Genomic DNA, 27,752 nt, shown 5'->3' on the forward strand with positions numbered 1-27,752 from the left:
CCCCCCCAGTGTTTTCCGCCCCTGTTCTTTTTGGCTCCCCCCCAGCACTCTCCGCTCCCCACCCCTGTATTTTCCATTCTCCCTGCATTTTGCCCCCACCCATGTGCTTTCCAACCCTGCCAGTGCTCTCCGCTCCCCCCTGCATTTTCCCCCCACCCATGTGCTCTCCGCCCTCCATAGTGCTCTCCAGCCCCCTTGTGCTTTCCGGCCCCCACTGGTGCTCTCAAGCTCCCCCTATTCCCCTCTGCTCTTTGTACCCCCCCCCCAGTGCTCTCCATCCCCCGTGTTCTCCACCCCTGTTCTTTCTGCCCCCCACACTCTTAGTCCCCTCAGTGCTTTCCAGCCCCCCAGTGCTCTCCACCCCTGTTCTTTTTGGCTTCTCCCCAGCGCTTTCCGCTCCCCACCCGTTATCTTTACTCCCCACTGCTCTTTGCCCCACCCATGTGCTCTCCAACCCCGCCAGTGCTCTCCACTCCCCCTTCTATCCAGCTCCCACTTCCCCAGGACCAGAGGACAGGCTGACTGGGGCCGAAAAATTAGAACGGCTGAAGGTGCAGGTGGCCAGGGACTACTCCATCTCACAGCAAACAGATCCTCTGGAAGGAGCACTGTCCCCATCCAAAATGAGAACAGACCCTGCCTGCTGCTGGTCATCATGGATATCCTGCTGGCATGGAAGGTACCATACCGAGCATCAACAACACACCTTCCCACAGACAGGGACTGCAGACTGGGACATGGGGCACAGGAGGGGCTGCAACGATGGACACAGTGAGGTGGCATTTGATGGGAACTGGTGAGGCTGCATTGAGCTCTTGTATCATGTCTGCAGTGTCTGACCATCTCCTGTATAATGTCTGCAGTCTCTGAGGGAGTCTGGAGAGGAGTCAAGAGTGGGAGCACCGCCGGGATGGAGGTCATGGAAGAAGTCAGATGTGTGTGGACTGTGGAGAGTAGACTATAGGATAATACCAAAGCCACCGAGCTGGAGATGACTGACTGAGTCCTGCACGGTGCACCAGCGAGGTCAGTGACAGCACCGCTAGGCCAGTCTGAGGGGGAGGGGGGGGGGGTCACTGATGTAAGGGGGGAGTGAATATGATAAGTGATTGACCACTTTTAACTGGAATTTGCATATATGCCCTATGTGATTTCATATCTGTCTTATCTCTCTATATATATAAAATACACTCTTTAAATATGCTTTAAAATGTATGGTTTTCCATTTCACGAACAAGAAAATAATGATGTTATGCTGCGTTGGTATAATAATGCTCTGGGGCTGGTATGAACATTTTTCCAGGGCAGGATTTTATCCCCAGTCCGGCCCTGCATGGGAACTGTACCACAAAAAAGCAAAGTGAGGTCGGGAAGTTTGAAGCCCAGCAGCCACAGATACATCTGGATGACAGATGCCTGACAAGGAGTGAGTGAGCTCACCATCCATCCCTGTCTCTGACTAAAGTCTCCCCCCTCCCCTTTCTCTCTCCTGCCTCTAAGTTTGTATGCCAAGGTAAATCGGGGTTCTCAGAGCACTCCTTACATCAGAGTTCCCCTTTACACCAAAGGCCTCAGTGTTCCCCCTTACATCAGAGTCCTCTCTGTACACCAGAGCATCCCTTGTGTTAGAGTTCTCCCTTACATCAGGTCTGCAGAGTCACCCCTTAAAGTGAAAGAGAACTCTCCAGATTCAGAAGTGAAAGGGGAACTCTGTGGACTCTGATGTAAAGGGGGACTCTTGTGATTAAAAGGGGTTGTAAAGGTTTATTTTTTTCTTAACCACTTAAGGACCGCCTCCTGCACATTTACGTCGGCAGAATGGCACAGCTGGGCACAAGCACGTACAGGTACGTCCTCTTTAAGTGCCCAGCCCTGGGTCGCAGGCACGTGCCCGCGACCCGGTCCGAAGCTCCATGACCGCGGGAGTCCCGCGATCGGTCCCCGGAGCTGAAGAACGGGGAGAGCTGTGTGTAAACACAGCTTCCCCGTTCTTCACTGTGGCGCCGTGATCGATTGTGTGTTCCCTTTTATAGGGAAACACAATCGATGACGTCACACCTACAGCCACACCCCCCTACAGTTAGAAACACAAATGAGGTCACACATAACCCCTTCAGCGCCCCCTTGTGGTTAACTTCCAAACTGCAACTGTCATTTTCACAGTAAACAATGCATTTTTAATGCATTTATTGCTGTGAAAATGACAATGGTCCCAAAAACGTGTCAAAATTGTCCGCCATAATGTCGCAGTCATGAAAAAAATCGCTGATCGCCGCCATTAGTAGTAAAAAACAAATAAATAAAAATGCAATAAAACTATCCCCTATTTTGTAAATGCAATAAATTTTGCGCAAACCAACCGATAAACGCTTATTGCGATTTTTTTTTTTACCAAAAATAGGTAGAAGAATACGTATCGGCCTAAACTGAGGAAAAAATAATTTTGATATATATGTTTGGGGGATATTTATTTTAGCAAAAAGTTAAAAATATTGCATTTTTTTCAAAATTGTCGCTCTATTTTTGTTTATAGCGCAAAAAATGAAAACCGCAGAGGTGAGCAAATACCACCAAAAGAAAGCTCCATTTGTGGGGAAAAAATTACGCCAATTTTGTTTGGGAGCCAAGTTGCACGACCGTGCAATTGTCAGTTAAAGCGATGCAGTGCTGAATCGCAAAAAGGGGCAAGGTCCTTTAGCTGCATTTTGGTCCGGGTCTTAAGTGGTTAAATAACAAACATATCATACTTACCTCCACTGTGCAGCTCGTTTTGCACAGAGTGGCTCCGATCCATGTCTTCTGGGGTCCCTCGTCTCCTCCCCGCAAGAGCTAACCCCCCTCTGGGAAGCATAGGTGAAAAAACACAAAGTTTTACAACCCCTTTAATGTGATTAGAAATGTTATTTAATAGCAACATCTATGCAGTTTTTCTATGCATAGTATGAAAAATAATTGCTGTGTGGCAGCACTGAAGTGTTCGGGTTTGACTCGAAGAAAAGGTAGCAACCCTATTTGTGACTAACTCCATGACGGGCCACAGAACTTGTGTAATTGACACGTGTGAATTATGTGTGCCATGTATGACTCAGATACACATTACAGACAGCACAGTACTTTTACCTCATGTTCACTTTGTATCACGTACTACCACTCTTACCAATAACCCATCTCCAGCATGCCTATCATATGGAGCTGCGCAGCATTCCTGTCCCCTCTTCTGCCAGTGCTCACACAGTATAACAGGAGAGCACGTGGTCTCTGCTGAACTTGGTCACACGGCAGTGACGTCATCTCCATTTGCCGCTCACGGCAGTGCAGAGTAAAGCATAGCTTCGTATTGGATTGCAGTGAAATGTATCTGCGGACAGACACCTGTAGAAGAAAAAGAAGGGGTTAATGTCGCCATGAGGTTCCGCTGCAAGATCGTAGATGTCAGCTGCCTGAACCACTTCACACGTCTGTATCCAATGCTGGGACCTAGAGTGACTTGTTCTTCCCAATGATCTATGGGCAAGCCCTGCAGCTTCCCCATAGATCCCCTCACTTGTTCTCACAGTGTGCTTGTTGTATCTCATACTGATTACTATAAGTGGGATCTATAGGAAGGAGATGAAAGGAAATGGCTAATTATGTGTAGAAAGAAGTGCAGTGTGTTCTGAGTGTTTTCATTTCCCTTTCACTCTTTCATATACAGGGGTTGTGAACACAATCACAAAGCTGACCAAGTCCTGCACCTTACGACTTACACCGGACAACCTTTACTTCATTCTTACCGACAAGGTGGCTAATGGAGGCGTCAGCATGTGGTGTGAGCTTTGCCAGGTAATTCCGCAAACAAATATTTTCCCCCTGAAGGACTCCAATGATTTTCAAAGAAAGTTTATCTTAAAGCGCAGTTCCACCCTGATTTTTATTTATTTTTCCCCCCATATTCGGACTCCTTAAAACCTATAAAGAAACATTTGGAGGATTTTTATTTATGTAAATATATATATATATATATGTGTATATACTTACCAGAAACGCCCTGTTGCTATGTAGTCCTAATCTGCCCCTACGTGGTCCTCAGCGCCCCTCGTCACTAAGGATGAGCTCCAGCGTGTTCGAATGGCACGGCACTGCGCTAATCACAGCCAGGGAGACATTTCCCGATCTCTGCAGCGAGCATCGGGACAATGTCTCCCTGGCTGTGATTAGCGCAGCGCTGTGCACACTTCCTGACGGGCTCTGCACGTATACCATGCAGCTCATCCTTACTCGTCACTTCCTCCCTAGCCTGTGCTCCTGGGAAATGTGAGTCATTGTTTCCCAGGAGTCTGTGGGTATTACTATGATCCAAAAATCACGTTATTTCCAGACAGGAAATAACGCGATTTAAGGTGGTTGCCATAACAACGGAGAGGGACCTTCCTCTGTCGCCGTCCGTTGTTATGGCAACTTTAGAAACAATCGTCGCTACGGGCACCCGTGAATCGTGCATGCGTGAGATCGAGAGGTGCATGCTGGTTACTCAGCAAGCACCTCTCCAACTCTTATCCCGGAAGAGATATTGATTGGGCTTCACGTGCCCACAATCATGATGGCAACGGCCGGTAAAAAAATTTGAGTATAACGCATATACTTAAAGCGGGGGGTTCACCCCAAAAAAAAATTAACATTAGGTTCAGCCGAGTTGTCAGAATGACAATCGGCTGTTTTTTTTTTATTTTATCGCCATACATACCGTATTTTCACCGCCGCTTCCGGGTATGTCTTCTGCGGTACTGGGCATTCCTAATTGATTGACAGGCTTGCGACCGTCGCATACAGCGCGTCAGGAGTTGCCGAAAGAAGCTGGACTGCGAGTCGGCTCTATACGGCGCCTGCACACCGACGTTCGGCAACTCGTGACGCGCTGTATGCCGGTCGGAAGGATGTCAATCAATTAGGAACGCCCAGTCCCGCAGAAGACATACCCGTAAGCAGCGGTGAAAATACGGTATGTACGTCGATAAAATGTCATTCTGACAACTCGGCTGAATCTAATGTTAAAAAAAATATTTTTGAGTGAACCCCCGCTTTAACCACTTAAGCCCCGGACCAATATGCAGCCTAAAGACCCAAGGTGTTTTTACAGTTCGGGACTGCGTCGCTTTAACAGACAATTGCGCGGTCGTGCGACGTGGCTCCCAAACAAAATTGGCGTCCTTTTTTCCCCACAAATAGAGCTTTCTTTTGGTGGTATTTGATCACATCTGCGGTTTTTAGTTTTTGCGCTATAAACAAAAATAGAGCGACAATTTTGAAAAAAAAGCAATATTTTTTACTTTTTGCTGTAATAAATATCCCCCAAAAACATATATAAAAACATTTTTTTTTCCTCAGTTTAGGCCGATACGTATTCTTCTACCTATTTTTAGTAAAAAAAATCGCAATAAGCGTTTATCGATTGGTTTGCGCAAAATTTATAGTGTTTACAAAATAGGGGATAGTTTTATTGCATTTTTATTTTTTATTTTTTTTTTACTACTAATGGCGGCGATCAGCAATTTTTTTCGTGACTGCGACATTATGGCGGACACTTCGGACAATTTTGACACATTTTTGGGACCATTGTCATTTTCACAGCAAAAAATGCATTTAAATTGCATTCTTTATTGTGAAAATGACAGTTGCAGTTTGGGAGTTAACCACAGGTGGCGCTGTAGGAGTTAGGGTGCACCTAGTATGTGTTTACAACTGTTTGGGGGTGTGGCTGTAGGAATGACGTCATCGATCGTGTCTTCCCTATAAAGGGAATGACGCGATCGATGCGCCGCCATAGTGAAGGACGGGGAAGCCGTGTTTACACACGGCTCTCCTCGTTCTTCAGCTCCGGGGAGCGATCGCGACGGAGCGGCTATAAACAAATAGCCGCGCCGTGGTCCCGGATCGCTCCCCGAGCGGACCCGACCACCGCATGTAGCGGGGGGGGTCCCGATCGGACCCGCTAATAGGCGAGGACGTACCTATACGCCCATGTGCCTGTACGTGCCATATTGTGGACGTATATGTACATGCGGTGGTCCTTAAGTGGTTAAGCAACATCCACTAATAACCTTTTATAATCGATTTTTTATTACTGCATTATGCTTGGCTTGATTACATACAAAATAAAAAATGTGTCCGGAACTCCGGTTTAAAAAAGTCACGTTACTTACCTGTAATGAAGTATGCCCTACGTGAGGGGGGTACTGTCCACGGAGGACTCACCACTTTTTCCAATTTTGGGAAACCCGCAGTTTGAACCGGGGTTAATGAACGGACCCTTTAGTAAACTGATGGAGCAAGGGTGGTTCCAAGCATCGCACTTTTTGAGGGAAGGTGGATGGATTACCAGGCAGGAGTTGGAAGGGGAAGTCTTTCCTTACCAGTTGGATTTCTGGAGATCTCTCCAATTGCGTCATTTTCTGGACTCTCTAAAACCGGCAGCTAGATATGGTCGAAGAATGACACGGTTCGAGAGATACTGTAGTGGGGGAGGGATCTTACGACACTCCCTATCAAGAATTGGTGAATTATTAAATACCCCAACAGAGGATGATCAAATGCCCTTCTTTAATAGGTGGGAACGGGATTTGGGAAAACCCTTCACAGAAGATCAAAAGACTAAGATAGTAAGAAATATCTTTGAAACATCCATGTGTATAAAGACACAAGAGATGAACTATAAAATACTATCTCAGTGGTATCGGACCCCGGAGATACTGAATAAATGTTTCCCAGAAACAACAGACAGGTGCTGGAGATGTGGTAAGAAAGGAGGAACCCTGATGCATATCTTTTGGGCCTGTCCCAAGATTCTAAGCTATTGGAGAAAGGTCAGGGAAATAACCCAAAGATTTTGTAGGGAACAATTACCAGAGGAGTGGTCTTTTTTTATATTACAAAATGTGGAGATATCAGTGAGGCAATACAGGAAATCAGTTGTGTGCCATCTATTGAACGCGGCCCGGGCTTGCATCCCAGGACTGTGGAAGCGGGCACGGGCTCCATCCGTAAAGATGTGGCTTACTAGAGTGGAAGACCTGAATAGAATGGAGGACCTAGTATGGACTTCAAGGCAGAAGCGGAAGATATATCTAGAAACATGGGAGGAATGGAATATATTTAGATATTCGGAGGAGGGAAAGGCCCTGATGGATGCGGATTGAGAAGGGGGGGCCGCTGTGGGGTCAGGGGGGGAGACAAACTTTCTTCTTTGCTTTCCTTTTTTTTTTTTTTTTTTTTGTTTTTGTTTTTGTTTTTAGTGTGTTTTTTTTGGAGGGACAGATTACGGAAGGGGGGTATAAGGGAGGTAAAGTAAAGCGAAACAGAGAGAGACAGTTTAACTGCCCTGATTCTGGCGGGACATGGGGATCCCGCTAGGAAAGGGACAAATAGTATTATTTCAAAGAAGGTGTTATCAGATCAAAGAGCGGCCCTCAAATAACAGATAGAGGGGAAGGGAATTAGGATAAGATAAGAATACCTAAAATGTATGGCGATTGTTTTCTTCCTTGTGTATTCATGGGAATGATATGTTGGGGAAATGTTTCTTTGAGTTCTATTTTTTTTGTTTTGATGAATTGTATGTTGATATCCCTGACTTATGTAAATGAGAGGGTTAAACCAGAGGAATGCCTCTCGGGTCTTTGTGAATTTCTGTTTTTCGCTGTTTAAAATCAAATAAAGGATGATTAAAGAAGTATGCCCTACGATGTGCAGACAGCTGGATCCTGGAGAAATCTACACTGCAGGGATGCCCTGTCCTTTTCCTTGCTCTGAACTTTGAGATGCTTAACCGCTTGAGGACAGCCACACGCCGATGTACGTCTGCAGAATAGCACCGCTGGGCACAAGGGCGTACATGTTTTTATTTTTTGCGCTATAAATAAAAATAGAGCGACATTTTTAAAACTAAATAAATATTTTTTGCTATAATAAATATCCCCAAAAAATATATAAAAAATATATATTTTTTTCCTCTGTTTAGGTGGATACGTATTCTTCTACATATTTTTGGCAATAAACGTTTATTAATTGGTTTGCGCAAAAGTTATAGTGTCTAAAAAATAGGGGATAGTTTTATGGCATTTTTATTAATAATTTTTTTTTCTTACTAGTAATGGTGCCGATCAGCGTTTTTTTTTTTTTTTTTTTTTTTTTTCGTGACTGTGACATTATGGCGGACACTTTTGACACCAATTTGGGACCATTGTAATTTTTACAGCGATCAGTGCTCTAAAAATACAGGGAGTGATTCTAACTGTTGGGGGGCATGGCTTGCCGTGACATGTCACTGATCGCTGTTCCCGATGACAGGGAACAGACGATCAGTGACATGTCGCTAGGAAGAACGGGGAGATGTTGTGTTTACACTGACCTCTCCCCATTCTTCAGCTCTGTGACCTGATCGCAGGACATCGGTGGAGATCGAGTCCGTGGGTCCCACGGGCATGGTCATGAAGCTCGTGACAGGGTCAGGAGCGCGCCACCACACGGTGGCAAATTAAAGGGGATGTATGTATACGCCCATTTGCGCAGCTGTGCCATTCTGTCGACGTAAAAACATGTGTGGTGGTCGGCAAGTGGTTATTTTTACAAAGGTGAACTTCTCCTTTTTAAAAGAGAATATAATCACCATGTATAAATACATAAGTGGCCCATATAGTGATCTTGGTGTTGATTTATCCAGCTCGGTAGATTGTTTTAAAAAAAGCTAATTGCATTCCTAGATGCACAAAATGTAGCTGGATACTAGCATTTATAGGTAATAACACCAGGGCTTGTTCATCCAGGGAAAATATGATTGTCTCCTGAGGGATCAGGAAGGAATTTCTTCCCCTATGGAGCCAATTTGATCATCGTTTTTTGTTTTTGCCTTCTGGATCAGCTGTGGGTATAAGATTGCATATATGGATGTTTTCTATTCGTTGTGTGTTTTATTTTTTTAGCTTCGTAACTATGTACATATCTGCTGAATTTACACAGTAACTCCCAGCAGTCATTTTGACAGCAGATAATTGCAGGGAAGTGGCAGCGGGGCAAAAGAACAAGACATACTACACATGCCCTGTGCACTTTTGATTATTATTTTTTGGGCACGTGTAGCACTCCCACTGTCAACAATCAATTAAACTTTAAAATAAACTCACTGTTTGCAGAAGCCTGTCAGGCAATGGTTACAGTTAGTTTGTTTTCCTTTTTCAGGCAAATTTCTTTGACGAATTTCAAATGGAAGGAGTATCCCAGGAGCAAAATGAGATTTATTTGGAACTGGTACCTGAAAATGTTTCTCGAGCTTTAAAAACAGCGCAAAATGCCAAGGCTGTAAAAATCAAGCTTACAAATAAGCATTGCCCTTGTCTTACAGTGGCAGTAGAGCTGGTAAGCAAACTAACTAGCTTTCAAGGTACTTACTGTTTTAAATGTACTGAATATAGGTTATGACTGCTTACTGACTTTTTAATTCTGTGTTTGTTGGAGGCAGCCATCTTTCAGACCTTTGTTTCCTGATATCAGAGCTAGGGTAATTATCAATACACAGCCGGAGAAGCAGGGCAAGCACAGATCCACAAAATTTAATGAAGCAAAAGCTGAGGGTTCTTTTCACAATAGGCCCATAGGTACTGCTTCCTCAATTCCAGCAAGCCCTGCAGTAATAACATCAACAAATGTCAGTCCTAGTAGCAGCCAAGCTGCTGCATTCAGAGGTGCCTTAACAAAAATGTGAGCCGAGAGTGAAGAGAATTAAGATGGTGGATGGAGGGGTTCACCAGTGACTTTATATAAAACAAACACATTAAATCTTTATTAATCTTTCTTCAGTCGAAAAAAAAATAACAGGACGCTTGCCTGTCCAGGGATCAAGCGCAGTCCTCGCCCGAGCCGGCTCTTCGGCTGTCTTCAGGTACAGGCGCCGGCATGTTTACTTTGGAAAGCTGGCCGTTACTGCTTGCGACCTCACAGCTGGCTTCCCACTGAGCATGTACGAACTGCTCTGCTCTTTGTGAATGGTTCTGCAGCTTTCTGGGACCTGTGGTGTGTCCAAGAAGGCTGCGGGGTAAGGGGGGGTGGGGTGCTGAACTTGGAAAACCAGGTACACCCTCCTCCCCTGAAATTTTTTTAGTGTCAAAAGTGATAGAGAAGGAGATGGCAGACAGGCAGAACTTTCCATTTTGGGTGAAGTTCCGCTTTAAGTTAAGGGTCAAGAGATGACAGATTTAGGCAAGCATTGATGTGGGGGACACATAAAGTTTGCATGCAGTAGAGTCACAGTGGTGATTGTTGTTTTTTTATGGGGAGAAATAAAGAGATACAGCACAGTCACTTTAGAGAGGATTTTTTCAAAGCGGACCTTCACACTAATGCCTCGTTTCCACTGAGCGGATCGGTACGCTATTTTGGGTGTTTCCATTATAAAAGCGAACCGTACCGGACCATTCTGGGTCCTGCTTCAGATGTGGGGCCATAGAAATGGAACGGTTCCATTAGGGCGGACCTACAAATACATCTCACTGATTGGTGGACGCTCTAAGCATTTTTCCTAAATCCTGTATGGTTCCGATTTGCAGTGGAAACACTCACGAGAATAGACCGGTCCATTCTAAACCGTTCCAAACATACTGACCCAAACCGTTCCGTTCAGTGGAAACAAGGCATAAATGTCATGTTGTGCTACCCTTCCTCCTCTCCCCTCTGTCCCTAACAAATGGACATTTTATTTATGCCTTTTATTAATTTTATTGTGTCTTAATTTTAATAAAGCAGCACTTCCATATTTCTCACCTAGGGGAGATGTTTTCTCTCTGCCCCCTGCATGTGCGCAGTTGTTCTGCAGGGCTTGGACCCTGAGAGAGACCTGGGGCATATCTGCACATGTGCCAGTTTCCCCAGCCATCTGCACACATGTAGGGTTTCCCATGCATGAGCCAAGACTATTACCAGGGTAGTCCAAAACCTTCCGTGTGCTTGCACATGAGTGGAAAACTAGACTGTACTATGCCAGAATCTGAAGGCCGGGCAGAGCCTGTGGCAACCGAATTAGAAATCGGTTTGTTGAGCAAAAAATAAAAAAATCCAGTGGTGAATAAATACCACCAAAAGAAAGCTCTATCTGTTTAAAAAATAAAATAAAAATAAGAAACATTTTGTTTGGATATAGTGTTACATGACCGCGAAATTGTCATTCGAAATGTGACAGCGCTGAAAATTGTCCTGGCAGGAAGGGGATGATAGTGCCCTGTATTAAAGTGGTTAAGCCACATTTGGACAGACGAGGTGGAAATGTTTAGTTCATTAGCCTTTTAAGTTTAAATTTAAAGCAAAGAGCACAGAAGAAACCAATGGTAGTTCCTAAAATCGCTTATACAGCTAGTAAATAATTTCAATTTTTTTTTTTACATTAGCCAAAGTTCAGAATGCTCTCAGGCTTTAGAAGTCATCTAATGTTAAAAATATTGTGAAAGTGTTTAATTTTCAATTTTTTTTTTTTTTTGTAGCCTTCTTTATCACTCAACAGTCGTATTGTTACACATGATATTCCTGTGAGCGTCATTCCCAGAAGGCTGTGGAATGACTTTAAAGAACCTACTGTACCAGACTTTGATGTGAGTACCTTTTGGGTTTTATATTTAATTGCATATTGCTAAAATCGCATCTCATATAAAGTCCCCCCCCCCCATTTTTGATCTACCTTTTGGGTTTTCTTACTGTTACTTTAATAAGAGAAAGCATGAAATCTAAATCTACTGTAAATTGCGATTTTTACTTTTTTGAAACTTGAAAACGATTCTTAACAATCGTACTACAAAAAGTATGATATAAAAAGCAAACTGTAATAGTATAGCAATAATTGTATGCTGCAACTTTATTTGTTTACATTAACAAACTATTCTTTAATGTAGATTGGATTCGTGAAATGTGAAGTATAGATTTTAATTCGACATAAAAACTGAAATTAATTAGTTAAAGCGGATCTCCACTCTAAAGTGGAGTCCCGCTGATCGGCACCCTCCCCCCCTCCGGTGTCACATTTGACACCTTTCAGGGGGGAGGGGGGTGCAGATACCTGTCTACAGACAGGTATCTGCACCCACTTCCGGCCCTACGATACGGGCAAAGGACGGGTTTTTTTTCCCCTTCCCGTCCGTCCCCCGTTGTATGCTGGGAACACTCGGCTCCCAGCACACAGCGGGAGCCAATCGGCGGGCGCAGCGCGACTCGCGCATGCGCCGTAGGGAACCGGGCAGTGAAGCCGGAGCGCTTCACTTCCTGGTTCCCTCACCGTGGATGGAGGGGGGAGCAGCAGGGTGACGAGCGATCGGCTCGTCATCTGCTGCGATCACCGCTGGACTCCAGGACAGGTAAGTGTCCTTATATTAAAAGTCAGCAGCTGCAGTATTTGTAGCTGCTGGCTTTTAATATATTTGTTTAGTGGCACATCCGCTTTAAGATGTAATATGTTAACAGTTAAAGCACTAATCCACTTTATATTGTGAAAGATTTAATTCCGATGGACCACTTTTACGGGTCTGATTCTCAGAAACACACTGGGATCCAAAAAAGAATATCCAGGCAAGTTCAACATGCCTTGTTCCCCAGCCATTTCTCTAGTTATTTATAAAAAAAACTGGCAATGTAGAAGATGCATAATTTCTAATCTAGTAACTTCCACTACACCATTTTTGCCAGGTTTACATGCGTTATCATTTAAAACAGCTTGATGGATCTGGCCTATTGCCATTGTTGAATATGTTTGTTCATGTATATAAGAGTGCTTTCACACTGAAAGAGCCTGGGCGTCGGTAGTAAAGCGCTGCTATTTTTAGAAGAAGTACCTGCTAGCAGGACTTTTTTTGATGCCCCGACAGGACACGCCCCAGTGTGAAAGCTTGAGTTCTTTCACACTGGGATTGCAGCTGAGGCTTTTTTCAGGCACTTTACTTTTGCGATGTTTTGCGCTGAAGCGCCTGAAAAAGGCATCCAGTGGGAAAGGGATCTAACTCCAGCCAACACTGTATTTTGTTTTGGATACAGTAGGTAAGAGTTAGAATGTCTAAGTTTTTAAATACTCTGTGTACTCCTACACAATTATGAGTTTTTGTGTTCCATTCCTGTTATATCTGATGCTTATCTAGACAGGAAGTAATTTTATTTTAATATTTCCTCTACTGTTTACTAGAAAATGTATTTCTTTGTCGGTCATTGAGAAGCACAGAATTTAGAGATTTGGTTTGTACTACCACCTACAGGAGAATTTGGACACTGGGCTAAACAACCTGGAAAAACCCCTCCCACTCCCAGCATGCCTCTGTTTTTTTGCTAGTGTCCTAGAAGGATGGGCACTTTCTACTGAGAAATCTTATTTTGTTGCTAGTCTTGCTTCCCTTTTTTCTTTTTTTTTTTTTTTCTTTTTTCTCTTTTATATTTACTCAAGTTTTTTTCTACACACTGCTTTAGCTAGCCACTATGTGTAGACCCCTGCTGGATTGGACATTTTGGAGATCCTTTCCAAAATCTTGTTTTCTTTCACTGGCCCTCCAGGATTGGTTCTCATGTTAGTCTGCTGGACTTAGGGAATGAATGCAACTTAAAAAATAAATCTGGTTTCCCTTTTGCTCTGATCCCCTATTTGTTGAGCATTTGGAGCTAATGCTGTGAGCTACCGAGTACTGTTGACTAGTACGTGGATATCTGCAGTCTTGTTTCCTGAATAAGTCTGCTATCCATAAACCTGTTGGTCTGGGGAGCTATGTTAAAAGTGTACCCTATGCATGTTCTTTATGGGACAGTGTATCCTCACAGCTGCATTGGACACCATCATAAAGCCTCCCAATCCACCATCACTACCTCCTGAGACCAAGAAGTGTTAATTTTATTACTCCCACGCTTTACATTTTTAGGCCAGACCCAAGCCCTGGAGCCCAGTTCAAATACAAGTCCTGGGCCTCTAAATCCCCCAAACCGACAAGTCTTCTTAAACTTAAATGGATTCTCCTACTTTCCATAGTAGGGGACATCTGTTAGTCTAGTAAAGTCTAAATAAAAAATGCACACCTCGCAGTACTCAGCCTTTTAATGATGGGTGTTTAAAGTGAATGCTAATGTGCCAGAACCAGATACACAGGTGCAAAATAACTCCAAATAAACGCATTTTATGTGTTTTTTTTTTTTTTTTTGTGAAGCCAGCATCACATTAGGCTTTTATTTGGAGTGCTGGTGACTTTGCATCTTTGTGTTAGCCTTTGTGGACATCTGGTTAGACAGCCCTGGGTATGAGAGTGGTTTCCACGGGCTACAAATTAAAGTTCCACTCTCGCCTCATCCAGTCATGCCTCACCCCAACAAACCTGCATTGTTTGGCTAGTGGCAGTGGAATTTACCACGACACTGGATGTGGACCTCCTGGCCTCCAGGTTTGTGTCCAGGTACAGAGATTCTCTGGAAGAAGCAGTGGGATCAGTACTGATATATGCATTTTCTTCCTTGTCTGCTTTGCAGGATCAAGATGCTCAGGTAGATGTGGTATTCTACCTAATTAGATTTCTGGTAGACACTCCATGGGTTTTTTCAGATTCTGATTAACGGTTGCAGGCTTTAACGGTATGGCTGTTGAAGCCCAGGCCATGAAAGATAAGAGGCCTCACTGAATCAGCGATTTCTACAATGTCAGGAAATCCACAACCTGCTAGGTCTGCCATCATGCATGGAAGGCATACTCCGTTAATGTGAGGAAATTAATGTTCTTTCCAAAAATTATTTAGTTGGAACCTGTCTTGACTGCTCTACAATTAGCCCTGGATCAACATTTAGCCCTCAGTGTCATCCAGTCTTAAATTTTAGCACTTGCAGTCTTATTCCAGAGATTGCTAGCTTCCCATTCTTTAAGAACTTTTGTACAGGATGTTTCTCATGTGGCTCTCCCATACATTCTCTTATCACTCCATTGTTTTTTTACAGCACTTCAAAAACTGCCCTCTCCCCTTTACCACACCTACTAAAAAGGTTGGCTTCCTTATCGCCATCACCTCCACAGGGTTCATGTCTGAACTGGCGGCCCTGTCTTGGTGACAAGGTAATGTTGAGGCTTTCTGAAGGCGAAGGTGATCAAATACCACCAAATGAAAGCTCTATTTGTGGGAACAAAATGAAAAAAAATCAGTTTGGTTACAGTGTAGCATGAACGCGCATTTGTCATTTAACCACTTAAGACCCTGACCATTATGCAGGTTAAGGACCCTTCCCCTTTTTGCGTTTCGGCACTGCGTCGGTTTAACTGACAATTGCGTGGTCCTGCGACGTGGCTCCCAAGCAAAATGGCATTCATTGTTTTATTTTTATTTTTTCACAAATGGAGCTTTGTTTTGGTGGTATTTGATCACCTCTGCGTTTTTTTTTTTTTTTTTTTTTCCCGCTATAAACAAAAATAGAGCGACAATTTTGGAAAAAAATGCTATATTTTTTACTTTTTTGCTATAATAAATATCCCCCAAAAATATATAAAAAAAAATGTTTTCCTCAGTTTAGGCCAATATGTATTCTACCTTTTTTTTGGTAAACAAAATCACAATAAGCGTTTATTGATTGGTTTGCGCAAAAGTTATAGCGTTTACAAAATGGTATTTTTTATTAATATTTTTTTTTTTTTTTTACTAGTAATGGCGGCGATCAGCATTTTGACACATTTTTGGGACCATTATAATTTTTACAGCGAAAAGTGCTATAAAAATGCACTGATTACTGTGAAAATGACAATGGCAGTGAAGGGGTTAACCACTAGGGGGCGCTAAGGGGTTAAGTGTGCCCTAAGGGGGGCGTGACTGTAGGTGTGACGTCACTGATCGTCGTTCCCTATAACAGGGAACAGACGATCAGTGACACTGCCACAGAGAAGAATGGGGAGGGTGTGTTTACACTCGCCTCTCCCCGTTCTTCAGCTCCTGTGACCCGATCGCGGGCCACCAGTGGCGATCGGGTCCTGCGGTCACGGAGCTTCGGACCAGATCGCAAGCATGCCAGCGCGACCCACGGCTGGACACTTAAAGGGCAACGTACCTGTATGTGCCTGTGCCATTCTGCCGACGTATATCGGCGTTAGGCGGTCCTTAACTGGTTAAACGGTGACACCGCAGAAAGTTGAAAATTGGCTTGGGCAGGAAGGGGGTGTAAGTGCATGGTATTGAAGTGGTTAAAGATCACTTTCTCCCCTTTCCTATCACAATACACCCCACTAGCTCTGTAAGTACTTCTTGGGTTTTTTGGCATCCTGCAATTGTTTCCCAGATTTTGCAAGGCTGTCACCTGGTCTTCTGTTCTCCACATTGTCCCAGAAGAGTATTCAGGCCTCATCTGATGGTAGCTTCACATGAAAGTTCCTTCAGGCAGCAGTTTTTTGTGGACTTGTTTGCTGTGTTGTCCACACGTTCAATTGACTGCTTTTGAACATACCAATATCTCTGAATCCTGTGTTCCTCAATTAATGTTAAACAAATAGGATTTTTGTACTCCTTTTCTTTGAGTTCATTGAGGCATACGGGTCCTACTCCTTGTATAATTGTTACAGAGCTGAGTCATGTTGGGAGTGGGAGGGGTTGTATCAGACTAGTCACTTTTTTTGTTTGCTATTGTCTAACTCTTCCTGACACAATGCGCCACTGACATCGACGATGACCCTAACTTTTTCTTCAGTTTGCATCACGGTACAATGTAAAAAATGCAGCAGGACCACAGTTTTAGGCTGTTGAGATGCTGTAAAACTCATTAATTTTGCTTCACTAGAAGCCATACACCTCAACGCACAAGAGGCTATTGTGTGGCACTCTGGAAGTGTCTGGGGACCGCACTTGAGGCCCTCTGTTGATTTCAAGTTGACCACTAATCTAATACAACTTGGTATGTACAAAACAAATTAACAAAGTTGGACTTTAGGTTTTGAAAGGCATTTAAATGAAACAATTTTTCAAGCTATATTTTACTGTATTGACTACATTAATATTTTTGTTTTCATCTACTTAGGTAAGCATATATTTGCCAGCAATAAAAACTATGAAGAGTGTTGTTGAGAGAATGAAGAATTTAAGCAATTTTATAGTAAGTTCTGCTCACTTGGTGATTTTCAGTTTTAGGAATTGGAATACAAGCATATTGTTTGAAAAAAGTCGGAAAAAAATGCAAAAATAGCTTTTTTTTTTTTACAAATATTTAATACAATTTTTATGCTTTTAAAATACATCTAGATCTATTTTATGAAGCAGCCTACTGAGTCCGCTAGAAGCAGTTAATTTGGAAGGCTAAAGCCAGCCATAGATGGATCGCAATTCGATTGGTAGAGCAGGGACTGGCCAAATTTCAATACATCTCTGGGCAGGCTGGTTACACAGCAGTCAATCGAGAGGTCAACCAGCCTGTTAAACTTCCACTTGACCAGTGCCGCCGGCTATAGCCCAGAGTTCTGATGAGTGTATTTTGATGGTGGGAAAGTATACCCGTTGTCAGAATGCAATAACAAGTGAACTTTTAGTTTAACCACTTCCCATCCACTGTATATTTATAAACGTCCTTGGATGGGAAGGGTGGTATCTTTGTCATCGTTGCAGCAATGATCAAGATATCCTCTTTTAGGGCCAGTGATTCTGCACAAACTAAAAGAAATCTGAGCGGCTAACAAGCTACTGGGTTACCTTTACTTCCTGCCGCTTTAACTGGCTATCCAGTGCAAGCAGAGAGAGCCCGGTAGGGTTGCGACCGGCGGTATCCAGCTCTCAGCGCACAGTGAGAAGAACGGATGTTCCTCTCACTGTGTGACGTCAGAAATAGAATGCAATGAGGATTTAGTCATTTCCTGTTTTTGAGTCTTTGTTTACCTGGCCCTTACTGGCCAGGGAAGTAGCAGACTGATCTGTGTCTGATCGGCTGCATTGGAGGCCAGGTGAGGCCACAGTACCCTTTTATAAAGAGGCCCGTTCACACCCCATGCTATTGGAAGGGATGTGGTTGTAATAGCAATAAAGTTGGGGGGGGGGGGGGGGGAAGTGACAATTAAAAAAACATAAAAATGTAAATAATAAAAACATTATTATTCCCCTGTGCTTATAAACATTTACGAACATGCATGTAGGTCCCACCCACATATGTAAACAGCGATCTCACCACACGTGAGGTATCGCGGAAAATGTCAGAGCAAACATTTTAGTGCCAGACCTCCTGTGTAACTTTAAACTGGTAATTTGTAAAGTGTTTTTAAGTGTTGCCTATGGACATTTTTAGGTACAGTGATTTGGCAGGTTCTGCAGGCGGACCCAATTTTAAAGCGCAACATGTTTGGTATATATTTACTTGACGTAACATCATATTTTATATTATACCAAACGGTTGTGTATGATATTGTGTTTTTGTGCATTAAAATTGAAAACTCTTTGCAGAGCGAGAACCGGGAGCTGTGTGTGTGTAAACACACAGATCCCGGTCCTGTCAGGGGGAGAAATGACTGTTCGTCTGTTCATACAATGTATGAACAGCGATCTGTCATTTCCCCTAGTCAGTCCCACCCCCCCTTCAGTTAGAACACATGTAGGGAACATAATTAACCCCTTCCTCGCCCCTAGTGTTAACCCCTTACCTGCCAGTGGCATTTTTACAGTAATCAATGCATTTTTATAGCACTGATTGCTATAAAAATGCCAATGGTCCCAAAAATGTGTCAAGTGTCTGCCATAAGGTCGCAGTACCGATTAAAAATCGCTGTTCGCCGCCATTGCTAGTAAAAAAAAAAAAAAATATTAATAAAAATGCCATAAAACTATCCCCTATTTTGTAGACGCTATAATTCTTGCGCAAACCAATCAACAAACGCTTATTGCAATTTATTTTTTATTGTTTTACGAAAAATATGTAGAAGAATACGTATCGGCCTAAACTGAGGAAAAAAACGTTTTTTTAATATATTTTTGGGGGATATTTATTATAGCAAAAAGTAAAAAATATCCTTTTTTTTGTCAAAATTTACGCTCTATTTTTGTTTATAGCGCAAAAAATAAAAACCGCAGAGGTGATCAAATACCACCAAAAGAAAGCTATATTTGTGGGGGAAAAAAGGACGCCAATTTTGTTTGGGAGCCACGTCACACGACCGCACAATTCAGTTAAAGCGACGCAGTGCCGAATCGCAAAAAGTGGCCCGGTCATTGACCAGCAATATGGTCCGGGCGGAAGTGGTTAAAATACGTTTTTTTTTTTGTTTTTTTTTTACATGTAGGAGAGGAGTGCAAGAATTGGCCCAGACTGGAAATGGTTAAATTGGTCAAATACCGTACATTCCCGATGCATCCAAACAAAATATGTTTAAAGTATTAGTTTTATCTTCTTTATGAACAGCCTCGGTCTGCTACACCTAGAGTAGAAAAAGCCTGTGTCCTGTTGGCATGCTGCAAAATGAGACCTTAGCTCTTCATAGGGAGACATTGATCTCATTTGAAAGTGTCCAACACATTCCCTGTTGATGGCAGAATTAGGCTGGCCATACATTGTACAATTTTCCTTTAGATTTACCAAAACCATGTCATTTAAAGGTCAAACACAAACGCTCTCCATCCAATCTGACAGAGCTTGAGCTATTTTGCAAAGAAGAATGCAAAAAGTTCACACTCTATAGATGTGCCAAGCTGGTAGAGACAACCCGAAAAGACTTGCAGCTGTAATTGCAGCAAAAGGTGGTTCTACAAGTATGGGCTGAATACAAATGCACGCCACACTTATCACATATTTTATTTGTAAAACATTTTGATAACAATTTATCAGTTTTCTTCTACTTCACAATTGTGTGCCACTTTGTGTTGGTCTATCAAATAAAATCCCAATAAAATACATTGTATGTTTTTGGTTGTAACATGGCAAAATGTGGAAATTTCAAGGGGTATAAATATATTTTCAAGGAACTGTAAATAAATCCTGAAGAAGAATAATAATAATAATGTTCTTTTTAGTAAATTAACCCCAGAATGTGATCATACTTAGAAATTGTAGTACTGGTTATCGCAGGTTACAATATTTGTTATATTTGTATTTTCCAAAGGTTATTGAGGCAAATAGAAATGGAGAAATGAACCTAAAAATAGAAACTGACTTGGTATCTGTTTCAACTCACTTCAAAGATTTAGGAAATCCTCCTTGGGGTAAGTGATTTAATATTAATCTTCTCTTTTTCAATCAATGTACACTTTCTTTCTTGTGGAGATGGGAAAGTACTATTAAAAATTCATCCAAACTTCATTAAAGGATAATTCAACAAAAAGCTTTATGTGCAGGGTGACTAGGAGGGGAAAAAAAAGGTAAAAAGCAAATTATCCCTGTTACTCCATTGCCTTGGTCTACAGATTTGACAGTTCTGCAGTGAACACCTATGCCTAGTATAAAGATTACTTGATTCAAGTCAATGGAGAAACTATGTTTAGGCAGCTCATACTGGTTATGGAGGGAGAACAGAATGTCAGATTTAATCTGCCCTCAGCACTGCAAGGGGATAAAGATACATTTTATGTTTTTTTTTTTTTTAACCACTTAAAGGGGAGTTCCAGCCATTTGTATGTTTATTAAAAGTCGGCAGCAACAAAAAGTGTAGCTGCTGGCTTTTAATAAACAGGCACTTACCTGCTCCAGCGACGCGCCGGCCGGGGCTCCGCTCCTCTCCCCCCCCTCTCCGGCCGGCGTCTTCATTTTCAGTGTGGTCACCCGGCCCGTGACAGCTTTCGGCTTCACGGCCGGGCACCCACTGCGCTTGCGCGAGCAGCACTGCGCGAGCGGCGCCGCGCCGTGTAATTGGCCAGGAGATCGCCTAGGACCTGTGACGCAGCAGCCACTTCCTGAAGGCGATTAAGCTTAGTCGCCTACAGGAAGGAGGAAGTGGGACAGGAAGTCCCACTCGTGCTGAAGCCCCCACTCCCCCCCCCCAAAAAAATTACATGCCAAATGTGGCATGTAAGGGGGAGAGGAGTGGGTTAAGAGGAAGTTCCAAATTTGGGTGGAACTCCTCTTTAAGGACCGCCTCCTGCACATATACGTCGGCAGAATGGCACGTACCTGTGCTGTTGTCCAGCCGTGGGTCGCAGGCGCGCGACCCGGTCCAAAGTTCCGGGACCTGCGGACCCGATCGCCGCTGGAGTCCTGCGATCGGTCCCCGGAGCTGAAGAACGGGGAGAGCCGTGTGTAAACACGGCTTCCCCGTTCTTCACTGTGGCGGCGTCATCGATCCCTTTTATAGGGATACATAATCAATGACGTCACACCTACAGCCACACCCCCCCTACAGTTGTAGTCACACATAACCCCTACAGCGCCCCCTGTAGTTAACTCCCAAGCTGCAACTGTCATTTTCACAATAAACAATGCATTTTAAATGCATTTTTTGCTGTGAAAATGACAATGGTCCCAAAAAAGTGTCAAAATTGTCCGAAGTGTCCGCCATAATGTCGCAGTCATGGAAAAAATCGCTAATCGCCGCCATAAGTAGTAAAAAAAATAATAATAATAAAAATGCAATAAAACTATCCCCTATTTTGTAAACGCTATCAGTTTTGCGCAAACCAACCGATAAACGCTTATTGCGATTTTTTTTTTTTATTATTTATTTATTTTTTTTTTCTACCAAAAATAGGTAGAAGAATACGTATCGGCCTAAACTGAGGGGAAAAAAAAACGTTTTTTTATATCTTTTTGGGGGATATTTATTATAGCAAAAAGTAAAAAATATCGCATTTTTTTCAAAATTGTCGCTCTATTTTTGTTTATAGCGCAAAAAATAAAAAACGCAGAGGTGATCAAATACCACCAAAAGAAAGCTCTATTTGTGAGAAAAAAAAGGACGCCAATTTTGTTTAGGAGCCACGTCGCACGACCGTGCAATTGTCTGTTAAAGCGACGCAGTTCCGAATCGCAAAACCTGGCCAGGTCCTTTAGCAGCATTTTGGTCCGGGTCTTAAGTGGTTAAAGTGGTTCTAAATGCGTTACATTTTTTATTTTTTGCCTTAATACATTCCCTGCATTATGGTACAACATTTCCTAGTAAATGTATTGCTCCCCCACCTTCACCTTCCTGTTTACTTGTCTGCCTGTTTATGGCTACAACGGGGCTGGTCTGTGTTCCCTTCCTCGCAGGCAGCAGCTGGAGCCATTGGCTCCTGCTGCTGTCATTCAAATCCTGTAAGGGGAGTGGGGGAGGGGGGGCGCTGCGTTGTTTGTATCTATGGAAGAAAACAGCCCAGCTTGAGCGCAAGCCCACAGGTTTACCCCAATAGCAAGCTCAAACAGAAGGAGGTTTGAGGCTGCTCTGTGCAATACCATTGCACAGAGCAGGTAAGTATAACCTGTTTATATATATATATATTTATATTTTTAAGCTATTCCCTTGTTCAAAACATCCTCCAGGCTCCTAAAACCTTTACAGTGTGTAGCTGTATTTTTTATTTTATTTTTGGAAATCCCTTGCACTGTAAAAGCATGTATAAAGAAAGACTTTGCACTTGTGCAGACACATACACAAATCAACCCTGGTCCTATGTTCTAAGTAATTATTCAGTGAGCAATTATTTCTTCAAAGCATATCACTAGATTCATTTAAATCCATGAATCCCCAGCAATGTTTTAAAGTTATATGGAAAAAAGATTTTGGAGCAACTGCGCTAATAAACTAAAAAAGAACAAATCAATGCTCCTAAATAATGCTCATGTGTAAACAAATAAAGCTGCACCTTACTGTGAATATCTGAACAGTGGTAACATAGGAAAAAAACAAGATGCGCTAACATTTAAAAAACAAATAAATATAACCAGAAATCATGTCACAAATGATTGTCCATGAATAATGCAAAACGTGAAAAACAGGAAAAAAGTGATCAAAGTCCTTAGAAGAACAACGTAGATCCTATTGACCAGTGCAATGAAAAGAAAAAAAGTCTACAAATGTAGATCATAAGCTGTAGTGACAATCCAATAGAAAAAGGTTCCTCCACCATAAGATTATTATATCCGCTTACCAGATTTCCAGCGGTCCCTTAATCAAAAGAGGACCCCAGAAAGCATAAGGTTAACACTGTGGGAGTTGAAAGTGCAGATGGGCCAAGCTTAAAGCCAATCCCCGTCTCGATCCAGTGGATGGAAAACTTGGTTACCGAGTATCATGGAAAACACATAAGGGCCGCAATAGTGTAAAACCATAAGTAAAATTTATTAAAAAAGACAAAAACACACTTACATGGTAGTAGTGTTAAAAAGGCATGTCAGTTTGGAGCTCCGGCCAGAAGCAAACCAAAACAACCCGTCCAAGTAGGTATGGAAATAATGCAATCAACGGGGGGTGATCCGATGCAACACACATTCCGCCCAACCGGTTTCGCGAAATATCGCTTCCTCATGGGGCACTGTGTTTACAATGCTTCCATATTGTCTTGACATAGGTAGAGTGGTAATTAATTGAATGTCTTTAGTCTGGCCCAAGGTTCTCTTTAAGGTGCTGTACAACAACTGTGTATAACAAACAGCTGTACCTATTTTCTGTAAAATGATACAAGAATATAGGATTGAAGGCTGAATAATACAAATTGATTACATAGTAGATTCAGTAATTGTATGAAACCATAAATCTACTGTAATGCACTACATTACTGTTCTGCCTTGGCTTATAAAGAACTACAGGTTGAAGCCATGATTATGAAATCAGAACATGTAGCATGTAAAGGTTGCAGAAGCCTAGGCATTCATGAGAAGTGATAAAAATAGATGAAGGAAATGTGGTTATAGAACCGCTTTGCAAATTTCAACTCATATTTCAGTGTCTGCTTTGTAGGTGGATTGAAATATAGGAGTGCAGCCTGAGGGAGAAAACTGTTCTATAATTTTCATGTAATTTCCTTGATTCATAAGATTATGACATGTGCAATGATGGGTGTGTATAACGAAATGAATATTTTCAGTGAATACCTGCTTAAACGTAAATGATTAAACATTTTCTGTAGCTGTTGACTGAAGTGTCCCATCATAGTGGAGAAATTTGGCCCACTGTTCAGTGCCAAACTGCCTACCACTGTAACATTTGCCTTAAAGCCCAAATTTTAATTTAATGAATAATCAGCTCTTAAGTTTCTTGGTTCTAAAGCCTTAAGGTTTTTCAGTTTAATGCATTAAACTAAAAAACCTTGTTTGCTGCAACTACCCCCAGACCCCATCTTTTCCTTACCTGAGCCCATCCGATACAACGAAGCACAGCAGCTCCCGCCACTGTCTCTCTCCTCATTAGACAGATTGATAGCAGTGGGAGCGATTAGCTGTCAGTCAAACCCGGTGACGTGGGAGGCGGTGCTGAGTCTCTTTGTGTCAGTGGACGCAGCAGTGGGACTCTGGAGCGAGCATGGGGCAGAAATTGCTGCCCCTATATTTCTGTTGGAAATGTGTTACTTTAACCACTTGCCTACCGCCGCACGCACTTTTACATCGGCAGAATGGCACGGCCAGGCAAATGGGCGTACAGGTACATCCCTTTAAATTTGCCGCCTTGTGGACACCCCTGTCAGTCAGCAGTTCTCTGCTCTGACCCCCCCGCACACTAACTGGAGCGATGAGCTGTGGAGGGGTGGGGATAAGCCGTTTCTGTGATGTCAGCAAATTGCAGACTTCAGACCGCTCTCTGCTGAAAGCGGGTCACTTGAATGTAAAACGAATAGCACTCCTGTGATCCATAGAAGCTCTGCCAAACAAGCTTTGGCTGGACTTCTCCTTTAACCACTTGCGGCCCTGCCACAATACATTCTACAGCGGCAGGGCTGCAGCTACATGCTCAGCCATGTATTTATACGCGATTCTGCCTTTTCCAATAGCAGTCCTGTGACTATTGTAACCGGGTATCAGGTACTCGCTATACACCCTGTTCCAAATTATTATGCAAGTTCTATTTCAGTGTCACAAAGATTAAATATTTAGTTTTTCAGTTTAACTCATGGATGGCATTGTGTCTCAGGGCTCTTTTGATCACTGAAAACAATATCAGACACCTGTGATAATTAGATTGTCAGGTGAGCCCAATTAAAGGAAAAACTACTAAGCCCAGGTTCACACTGGGTACGATTTGCTTCGATTTGAGATGCGATTTCATGTAAAATCGCATCTCAAATCGGCGCCATTTGTCGGCAATGACACCATCCTAATTGGTGCGGGGCTGCACCGATTTCAAAAAGTAGTTCCTGTACTACTTTTTGCGATTTCGGGCCGCGATTTACATAGACATCTGTGCAGAAACCTGCACAGATGTCTCTTAAATCGCGGCCGAAATCGGGACTGCCAGCGGGAGTTCAGCTGAACTCGCACGGCTTCACTCCCGCAGCCCAGTGTGAACGAGGGCTAAAGGAGGGTGTTCCACATTATTAAGCAGAGCACCATTTTCAAGCAATACGGGGAAGAAAAAGGATCTCTCTGCTGCCGAAAAGAGTGAAATAGTTCAATGCCTTGGACGAGGTATGAAAACATTAGATATTTTACAATAACTTAAGCGTGATCATCGAACTATTTAAGAGATTTGTGGCAGATTCAGAGCACAGAGACGGGTAAAAGATAAAGGCACATTGAGGAAGATTTCTGCCAGATTAATGCATCGATTTAAGAGGAGCAGCTACAAAAACACCATTACATAGCAGCAAACAGATATTTGAAGCTGCTGGTGCCTCTGGAGTCCCACAGACATCAAGGTGTAGCGTCCTCCAGAGTCTTGCAACTGTGCATAAACCTTCCATTCGGCCACCACTAACCAATGCTCACAAGCAGAAACGGCTGCATTGGGCAGAAAAATACATGAAGACTCATTTTTAAACAGTCCTGTTCACTGATGAGTGCCGTGCAACCCTGGATGGTCCAGATGGATGGATGGAGTAGTGGATGGTTGGTGGGCGGCCACCCTGTTCCAACATGGCTGCAACGTCAGCAAGGCGGTGGTGGAGTCATGTTTTGTGTCGGAATCATGAGAAGAGAGCTGGTCGGCCCCCTTAGGGTCCCCGAAGATGTAAAGATGACCTCTGCAAAGTATGTGGTGTTCCTGACTGACCACTTCCTTCCCTGGTACAGAAGGAAGAACTATGCTTTCCGTAATAACATCATCTTCATGCATGACAATGCACCATCTCATGCTGCAAAGAATACCTCTGCATCAATGGCTGCTATGGGGGATACAAGGAGAGAAAGTCATGGTGTGGCCTTCATCCTCCCCTGACCTCAATCCTATTGAGAAGCCTTGGAGCATCCTCAAGCAAAAGATCTATGAGGGTGGGAGGCAGTTTACATCCAAACAGCAGCTCTGGGAGGCTATTCTGACATCTTGCAAATAAATTCAAGCAGAAACCAAAAACTCCCAAGTTCAATGAATGCATGACTTGTGAAGCTGCTAAAGGGTCATATGTTAAAATGTAACGTGACCTGTTTAAAAAGTTGTTCAAAGTTTGATTGAAATAGCTTTTTGATTTCAGTAAATATGCTGCAAACACAACAAATGAAAATTTTCAGCTCTTTACAACCTATAAAGTGTTTTGAAAATTACTGTGCTTAATAATTTGGATAAGTGCATTGTAACGTTTAAAAAATAAAAATCTTATTGGCAGGTTTGTTCAATAAAATTTGAATTGTACTCTTAATAGTTGATAACATGAAAATTATGCTGACTGTTTTCATCAATTATTTAGGTAAATGAGAAAGATATCATTGGCATAATAATTTGGAACAGGGTGTAATTGGTCACAGCGATCACATGATACCTGTGTCATGAATGGCTTTCTTTTTATGAACAGCTAATTGTACTGTCCTGGCATTTTAAGGGCCTCAAGAGATGAGATAGGCCATCGGTAGATTAGAACTGATCAATTTTTAAATATACAGTACATACCATAGTTTGTAGATGCTATGACTTTTACACAAACCAATTCACATACTTATTGGAAAACATTTTTTACAAAAACATGTAACTGAATACATTTTGGTGTAAATTTATGAAGACATTTTATTTTATTGGATATGTTTTCTAATAAAGTAGAAAATGTTTGTTTTTTTCAAAATTTCGGTCTTTTTTCATTTTGTAAATAATAATTAAAAAAAAACAGTGGTGATCAAATGCTAAAAAAAAAACTCAATTTATGTGAACAAAAGTAAATGTCTAAAATGTCTTTCTTTACATATATATAAATTTCATTTGGGTACACAGTATTGCATGGCCGCGCATCGCTGGGTAAATCGCTGGAGGGGTAAAATCTTCCGGAGGGTAAGTGGTTACGGATAGCCAACCCAAAGGAGGCGTTGTAGGTGTGCAGAAAGTGTCTCCAGCTCACATATTTTAGTTGTAGATAGAGCAGGTAAAGGCTAGAATCTCAGTTTTTACTCTTTTGGAAAATTTCCTCTATTTTCCTGTGCTGACAATAGTGATGTCAAGACCACAGACAAAAAAAATCTGGTTATTTAAAAAAAAAAAAAAAAAAGTTAGAACCCAGCCAGATTATTTTGTCTGTGTTTCTGTAGTAAACCCGCTGAACTTTTTTTTTTTTTTTAACCCTGTAAAGCAAAAGGCGTAATGAGCTAGTATGCATCGCATACTAGCTCATGAAATGCTTACCTTAGATTAGAACGAGGCATCAGTAACTTACTTGGTCCATGCCGAGGGAGATGACATCTTGCCTCGCCGTGTCTTCCGGGTATCGCGGCTCCAGCGCTCTGAGTGGCTGGAGCCGCGATGT

At 42.5% G+C, this 27,752-nt stretch overlaps 1 protein-coding gene across 1 annotated transcript in view; it reads left to right on the plus strand.

The window, feature by feature from the left end:
* Positions 1 to 3,262: 3,262 nt before the first annotated feature.
* Positions 3,263 to 27,752, plus strand: part of HUS1 (HUS1 checkpoint clamp component) — a 32,481-nt gene continuing 7,991 nt past the window's right edge. Inside the window, exons 1-6 of the mRNA XM_040353323.1 lie at positions 3,263 to 3,456; positions 3,695 to 3,822; positions 9,211 to 9,387; positions 11,502 to 11,609; positions 17,017 to 17,091; positions 20,072 to 20,171. Of these exons, the coding sequence (XP_040209257.1) occupies positions 3,405 to 3,456; positions 3,695 to 3,822; positions 9,211 to 9,387; positions 11,502 to 11,609; positions 17,017 to 17,091; positions 20,072 to 20,171 (640 nt within the window). The 5' untranslated portion in view covers positions 3,263 to 3,404. The remainder of the gene's footprint in view (positions 3,457 to 3,694; positions 3,823 to 9,210; positions 9,388 to 11,501; positions 11,610 to 17,016; positions 17,092 to 20,071; positions 20,172 to 27,752) is intronic.

This window comes from Rana temporaria, chromosome 5 (assembly GCF_905171775.1).
Source record: "Rana temporaria chromosome 5, aRanTem1.1, whole genome shotgun sequence".
Taxonomy (NCBI): domain Eukaryota; kingdom Metazoa; phylum Chordata; class Amphibia; order Anura; family Ranidae; genus Rana; species Rana temporaria.